At 37.5% G+C, this 8,711-nt stretch overlaps 1 protein-coding gene across 1 annotated transcript; it reads right to left on the bottom strand.

Annotated features, from left to right (window-relative positions):
- Nucleotides 1–997: 997 nt before the first annotated feature.
- LOC121391451 (protein ALP1-like) lies at nucleotides 998–1,711 on the bottom strand. Its single transcript, XM_041523083.1, has one exon. It carries the CDS (start codon nucleotides 1,709–1,711, stop codon nucleotides 998–1,000), a length of 714 nt encoding a protein of 237 aa, XP_041379017.1.
- Nucleotides 1,712–8,711: the final 7,000 nt, after the last annotated feature.

The raw sequence follows: 8,711 nt of genomic DNA on the forward strand, positions 1-8,711 counted from the left end.
TAGACCAACTTTCTAAATACTACAGACATTGCAATACAGACATAAATGTACTAAACATTGTTACAGGATGGTAATTGTAATTTACAAGACATAAACCTGCTGGAGAAAAAATTGGCTATTTTTTTCTATTGCATTCAAAACTGAGGAAGCACCGGTGTCATGTTCATTTATTATACTGACATGTGTTTCATGTCTTTCTGCAGGAGTGATTCAGATCTGGAAACACCGAACAATCACATCCGCATGTCTGTCGCAAAATGCAAAACGATTTGGTTAAAGGTATGTAAACAAAACACAATCAGAGATGAATGTGAGTTATGGACATGATAACATTAGTGGCCATGGTTAACTAGAGTGTTAGGGTTGTACAACTGTCTAAGATGGTGATACCCATTCAGAATGTATGCAAAGTAGAAGCCAAAACCATATTATAAGTTTGGAACAAACAGAATTGTTACAGACAGCAAAACTGGAGACATATGTAGATTACAACAGTAAACTGTTATTTTGAAAATTATATTATTTCGAACCGGTTTCAATTAGAATGTTAAATCAAAGAAACAGAAGTGTTTGGTGCATATATTATGAAACATATTGTAATAATTATTTGCTCACAACCTTTGTTTTTCAGTTATCCTTCATTCCAAGCCCGAAATTACTTGACAGCTATTGATTATCAGAACCATCTCAGTAGGCCATATGTGAAAACCAAAAATGGCAAATTGAGGTAAATCCATCAGTATTGAGTCTTTTAGAAATATTGTTCAATAATTTACTTTATGGCCCTGTCACACTATAGCGTATGAGAGAAACTTATGAGTTGTGTATGAAAATTCATACAATAATTTTCATACGCACAAGAAGCCCTTGAAAATGCAGAATTGTGCGTATACTTACCGTATTTAACCTATGCGTAGCGTATGAGTAACGTATGGCCAGCGTATGACCAGCGAATGTCAGGAAATGTTAGCCTATGGCCAGCGTACTCTGCGTATGGCTAGCGTATGACAGCGTATGACAAGCGTATGGCCAGCATACTCTGCGTATGGCTAGCGTATGAACTGCGTATGTCCAGCGTATCTCGATCACGTGACAAAGTGCCTATATCAACGGCAGTCTTTCCAGATTGCAGCATTATTGCATTTTCAACCACCCTCCTGGCGCGGGAAAGCCTGTAGTTAAATATCCTCTCTTCATTGTCCAGACCCCTGAGGCTGTATGGCTTCATCATGGTCTCTCGGAGGGCGAAGGCATCGTCGCCGATGAAGAAGTAGGGGACATCCTGGTAGTCATTGGGTAGAGGATCTGGGGCCGGGAATCCGATGGTACCGTCTTCAGCAAATTCCTTGATTTCAGAGTTATTGTAGATCTGTGCGTCTGATGCTGATCCTGTACCACCGAGGTCTGCCCAGATGAACTTGTAGTCCGCGTCTACAAGGGCCATGAGTACAACAGAGTAGAATCCCTTATAGTTGAAGTATTGGGAACCACTCTTTTGAGGACACTTGCAGGCAATGTGCTTCCCATCTAGTGCTCCACATGTATGGGGGAAGTTCCACTTCTGGAGGAACTTGTCAGACATGGCACGCCATCCCTCAGGAGTGGTGGGGCAGTTCATCACCTCGGGCATGTACTCATCGATGATGGCTTGGCAGACCCCTCTGACGATGAGTGACTGGGTGTTGTGGGGGACCCTCCATCCGTACTTCATGGTTGAATACTTGCTCCCAGAGGCAAGGATGGCGTAAAGTCAGTGCGAGCTTCAGTCCAGGCTCCAGGGGCTCCCTGTACCAGGTGTGTTGTTTGGTGATCCTGGGACCCACTCTGGCTAGCAGCTCATCGAACATCTCGGGGGTCATCCGCATGAAGTTCTTGAAGGATCTTTGGTCCTCGTTTCGGAGCGCCACCAGAAACTGGTCGTAGAGGCCAAACTACCGTCGCCTGCCGATCCATGGTCTCACCCAGACTTCACGTCTACTTCTTCTTCTTCTTCTCCTCCTTCTCCTGTTATCTTGGATGTGGTGAACTGCCAAATTCATCAGATCATGCTGGTGTTGGAGAAGAGCTACCCCCATCGTCTCTCGTCCGAGGTCCACGAAGAAGTGAAGAAGAGCTAGAAATGGGAACCTATATGTACACTTTCTCAAAACGCTGGCAATACGCTGGGTATACGCTGGCCAGACGCCAGTCATACGCTAGTTGTACGTTAATTACGTTACTCAATCGTCAGGCATACGCCAAGATGTCTATATACGTTGCAGATACGTCAGACATACGTTAGAAGTAAGTTACTCATGCGCTATCAATGCGCTATCAATACGCTAGCTATACGGTACACCTTCATGCCAGCGTATGTCAGAGTACGACCAGCGTACTCGACCTAGGAGCCACGTACCTCTAGCGTACCTCTAGCTTATTCAGCGTCTGCCTAACGTATGCTTAGTGTATAAACCATACGTCGGAGTACGCACATTGTTTTTAAACATGCTTAAAAATAATTTTCTACCTCGCCGTATGCCAGCGTATGCCAGCGTATGCCACCGTGCTTCAAACGTATATAACCTATGCCTAACGTACCCCTAGCGTATGTCAGCGTATACCAGCGTATGAGTGATATTTTGCATACGCTGACATACGCTAGTACGATACGCTACAGTGTGACAGGGCCATTAGTGGTAACATTTGCTGTTGGGGAGGGATTTAACTTAGTCGGTTGAGTGCTCGCTTGAGGTGCTTGCATCCCATGATCGAACCACCGTGGTGGAACCATTCAGCTGATGTGCTTCAGTGGTGTCAAACAAAACAAACTTTAACATTAAATGGAGGAGCGCAGAAAGTGGATCATTGACTATATCTTTGCATCTGTATACTCTATGGCAATTTGACATTTTACACAAAAATTAATTTAAGCTATGCCTCTTCCCCGTACACCATTTCCACTAATTTTCTGCAAGTAGCTTGATTATTAAGGTAGCAATGTTAAAAAGACATGGTAAAATTTGAAAAAACAAAACAAACCAATTACTTAATCAAGAATGTTTTAATGGTTAACAGAAACAAGTTTACACCATTCTTGCTGGCATATACCCATTATACATGCCATTGGGGTCAGGGTATGTATTTCTTATCTTCTAAACACAACAATCTGATTAAAATTAGCTCTACTGGGTCTGCCCTGGTAGATCTAACAGCATTGCATGGACTCCCATGTTCAGGTGACATTTCATCTATAAATAACAATTTAAATATCGACCAATTACACTTTGCCTTTTATAGCGTTATTCGGGAGCATACAAATTCTAAAAATATCGGGCGAGACTGTTTATGCAATAGGCGAACTTGTTGGTCTATTTCAACACTGGAAAAATAGGGGGGGGGGGGGATGCTGTAATAAACCCTGGATTGTATACTTCTATAAACAGATTTTATGGCTATACCATCACGGGTTTTTTTCCGTCTTGAAACGAATTTTATATAAAGTTTTATATTGCAATTACATGTAGTTTCCGGCATACTTCGTATTCACCCGAATCATTTCGTATACCCTCGGCATAATCCCGAATGTTTTCAAATTCTTTTCAACTCACTGGCATGATTTTGCAAGTAAGGTTTTGACTGGTGGAATGAAAGGTCAACTGGATATGAGCTCCAACAGGCTGCTTTTAGATCCACATTGTAATTAGATTGCTAAACACAACAATTCGCAATGACCCTTGTATCTACTTGATCCAAACTGCCATAACGACCTGTTATAGTCTACATCTCGAATGACATATAGCGCATGCACATTCCCTCCCTCGACTTCTGGCCCTTCCTCTTGGATATTTCAAAACTCAAACTGAAAAAAGATAACATCTTACAGTATGTGACATGTACACCATGAATAATAATACTAATTAATATAATTCAGTATAGGGTTGTAAATACATATTTACTAACTATACTATTGTTACAGACGAATATTTCAGAATTGAATATATGCATATTATTTAATGTAGCAGAGCCATACGTACTGTAATCTTTTTTTTACTATGTACATCTCAAATACAATAAAATAAGTTTTAGGTCCTAATAGTAGTACTACCACCACCACCCACGTAGGACATGTTTTTAGCTATGACAGGGCTCGAACTTAAGAATTTGTGTACCATTACAATGACAATTAAAACAAAATGCCATCGGTGAAACAGCAATTTTGAGCCCATGACAATTTATGAAAAACAGCTCACTGAAACAGATTTTGGTTTAGTCAATTTTCAGACATGTATCTAGTATTTCCCTGAAATTTATTAACATGTGTTTAATTTGAGGAATTTATATTAGCCAAAGACTCAGTTTTGTAGCCATTTTGTATAAAAATTAGCAATTGACTAATTTGATAATGTACAGACCTTTGCAGAAAAATAAACATGACTAAAAAACATATTTCAAATGTACAAATGTTATATACTTACACATTTTGAATGCATGTGCTGTCGTTAGAAGGGAAATATATTGAAAGTGGAGGCCAGTGGGCTCTCTGTATGTGTGTGCATTTGTATGTATATGGGGACATGTATATCTTAACGACAGCAGTTGCTGTCATTACGTTTGAGCCCTGTATCATACCATACTATTGCCCTCATATAAAAGACTAAACAAATATGTATACTGAACATTATTACACTACTACAGAAATGTTACAAATAAATAAATTTGCCTGTGCTATTTATTCTTCTTATTCAGTTCAAAACAAATACATGTTGATGTACATTCAGTACAAAATCCACCCCTCCCACTCAGGGAGCAAATTGTTTTTGTTTTTTCCAATATTTTTTCAGGTGACCCCATAAACCTTGCTCATACATTCTTGCACACTCACTTGTTACCGATTATTCAATTTGGTGAGGTAAACACAAATGCCAGATGCTCATTATATTTAGTACAGGGCTAGCTTTGGGTGAGTAGAACATTTTGAGCTTAAAACATTGCAGAAACCCTTTTATTTTGCAACAAATATCAATTATCACATGAAATTATTTTACGCATATCCGATAAGATACTGAACTTATCTGTCTTCACACATTCACATATAATATACTCAACGTTTTTTTTTTTTTTTACACATCATTCACGAAAATTGCTGGAATGAAAACCTGAAAACTGATCTTGCATTCTGACGGCCTTTTACCACATATAAATATATAAACAAATATAAATGTTCTTATATCACCTAAGTTCAAGGGCCATAACTCAGTCAAGCATGGGTAAATTCCATTTGACAGTTATTTCCCTTGAATAAATTCCCACCACAGCCAAACTTACAAACATAGGGCTCATAGGTACATAGTTCGCAGCCCGATACCGGCTCCCACCCATAGCGAGTTTTAAAAACTCGATGGGTAGGTGTAAGATCACTACACCCTCGTCTCTCTCACTAAGCACTAACAACTAACTCACTGTTCTGGACAGACAGTCCAGATAGCTGAGATGTGTGCCCAGGACAGCGTGCTTGAACTTTAATTGGATATAAGCACGGAAATAAATTAGAATGAAATGAAAATAATTTGACCGACAGGCCTCGGTGGTGTCGTGGTTAAGCCATCGAACATAAGGCTGGTAGGTACTGGGTTCGCAGCCCGGTACCGGCTCCCACCCAGAGTGAGTTTTAATGACCCAGTGAGTAGGAGTAAGATCACTACACCCTCTTCTCTTTAACTAACCACCTGCAGACAGCCCAGATAGCTAGGCATGTCCCAGGACAGCGTGCTTGGAGCTTAATTGGATATGAACACGAAATAACTTGAAAATGATTTGACCACCGGCATCGGTGGTGTTGTGATTAAGTCATCGGATATACGGCTGGTAGCTAAAGTGTTCGCAACTCGGTATCGGCTCCCACCCAAAGAGTTTTAATGACTCAATGGGTTGGTCTAACGCCACTATTAGTTGGGCAGATATGTGAAACAATTGTGGCTTTTGTGGTAAAAGCACCAAAATTGGCATATATAATGTTTAACATGTTCTAAATGATTTCAGATATAATGCCAAGCTGGATATTTCACCTGGCAGCCCACAAATGGGAAAAATCCAAGATGGCCGCCATACTTAATACCTTTGGCATATTATGAAAATATGAATGAAATGTCTTTTACTGGGTTTTGACCTCCAATGAATCGAATACAAAATACATTAAATCATGATCATTGTTTGATTGGCTTTTGTTATTTGTTTGTTGTTATTTAATTTAGTTTTTGTTGTTGTAGTCCAGAGGATATGTGAATCAATCGTGCACTTTTTGATAAAAACATTAAACTTGGCACAAACATACTACACATCATAGAGATTAATTTTAAGATTGGAGGCATTCTCAATATAACCTGTTTTGGCAATTTCCCTATTAAAAAGCATTGTTAAAATAACCCTGGATAATATTATATTGTCATTTTATGCTTAACTATTTTCATGAATGAACCTCTAAAATTAAATACATAATTAGAACATTGACTTCAGATGACCTTTAGAGGTCATTTCTGGGTCATAACTGAAAATTGATATAAATTCTTAAAAAAGGCTTTATCATAGTTTTGTGTTAATAGTTGTTTTGAAATATGAAGATTATACCTTCCCACCAAATTTTTTGTTAATAGTTGTTTTGAAATATGAAGATTATACCTTACACTACATAAAACAATACAATAAAATAATTCAGTTACTAATAAAAGATATTAATTTTACAGCTTACTGCAGTTTTTGAGTACATATTTTGCACCAATTGTTTTAACAATAAATCTTTGAAGGCGAAGAATTGGCTGCTGATTTGGTGAATACTTGGAGCAGATTTTTCTGTGTTTTGTTTCTTTTTACCATGGATTCTTGGAGAATTCACAGTTTACGCCGAGTGCCAGCACATTACAAATTTGATATTATCGAGTTAAACGTAATTATGCAGATTACTAGTATATATATGGAATCGATTAATCTGTAGTAATCTGTTACAAATGAAAAAAAAGTAATTTAAAATTAGTTAAGTATTACACTTGCAACTACCATTATTGATTAATGATTCCATTATTACATTTTATTTAGCAAACCTTGTGTTAATGTGGGTATCGGGCCCATGTCCCGTTCTTGTTCACACCCACCAGACTTGCAGATGTTTGTGTTACTATGCTTGTATGCATCTGCAGTGTCCTGTGCAGCTTGTTAATGTCGTCCATTTCACCTTTCACTCAGCAGTCCTTTCGAACAATACCAAGGTCTGCTCGGTACCCCACACCAAGAACAAGACGTTGGACTATAATACTGTCGGAAATAGAATAACAATGATTTTCGCCGATTATTTCTTGCATATTAAACAGACAAGTAAATATTTTGTAAATATCTATTTAAGGATAGTCTACCTAATTTAGCATTTATTTGTTTTGGCTCTCTTTGATGCACAAGGTGGTGTTTACTCTTGAAATTAAAAGAAAGATATCAGTAAACAAGTGATTTGTGCACTTTATTCGAACAGTCTATAACACATTTTGGTCAACATATGTCAATTTCATTGTGAGTGACCGTTTCTGATGACGGTTTACCCCTATTCCTCTCCAAAACAAAATATTTGTAGACATTTATAAGTAATTTTTGAGCAAAATTGTCAAGAACCATTTTGAGTTTGTGATCTATTATACTGGTATTAAAGGTGCTATCTCAAAGTTGCAGAATGACAGCTATTGCAAATCATGTTTTTATTAAATTTTGCTTTAACAATTAAAGACTACACCTTTAATTATATGCCCATAAGTGATTATAGGAAATAATTTTATCTACTAGTAGAAAATAAATTTTTATTGGAGAATCTTTATCACAAACAGATGCTCACATATACCTTCTGATATAGCACCTTTAAGTGGTTGCAAGATTGTGTAAATTTCTAATGTACTAATATTGAATTTATGTTCACTAAATATGCTGGTCATAATTAATAATTTAGGCTGCAATGCAAAATAAATAGAAAGTTTGTTTAATGGTAAATGAAATTGACACATATCGACCAAAATATGTTATAGTCTGTTCCAATAAAGGTCACACATCTCCTGTTTACTGACATCTTTATTTTAATTTCAAGGGTAAACACCATCTTTTACATCAATGAGAGCCCAAACAAGTAAATGCTAAATTAGGTAGAGTATCATTAAATAGATATTTACAAAATATTTACTCAGTTTAATATGAAAGAAATAATTGACGAAAATCATTTTTATTCTATTTCCGACACTACTTTAGTGCATCCTTTTTGTGTGAATATGACCTTTTTGGCTCTGCTTACACTACCCTACGCACGCTCTTCTTTGGTGATACATACCTATAATGTATCTTAAAATGGATGTTAGTACATTGTTTAAATGATATGTTACTCAGCATTTTAAGATTGCACATAGCACACAATTAGTCAGAGCAAGAAATAATGACCATGCACTGCATTTGGCATTGTTCAATGACAATGCAATAGCAATTGCAATAAGGTACAAATTTGTATATGACTTTCTGTTACAAAGGCAATGCATATCTGATTCTGCTGGCGAGTGTGTGTAACGTTCTAATATGTATTATTTTGTAATGTTTTGTAGCATTAGCAGCTTGACGAAATATGCACGTGTGTTTTCTCTTGTGTACATCAAACATTTTAATGGATACTCGTTCACTTAATAATATCAGGGCGACCAACTTTCCGGAATTTTCCA

The sequence above is a fragment of the Gigantopelta aegis genome, unplaced genomic scaffold, assembly GCF_016097555.1.
Source record: "Gigantopelta aegis isolate Gae_Host unplaced genomic scaffold, Gae_host_genome ctg2484_pilon_pilon, whole genome shotgun sequence".
Taxonomy (NCBI): domain Eukaryota; kingdom Metazoa; phylum Mollusca; class Gastropoda; order Neomphalida; family Peltospiridae; genus Gigantopelta; species Gigantopelta aegis.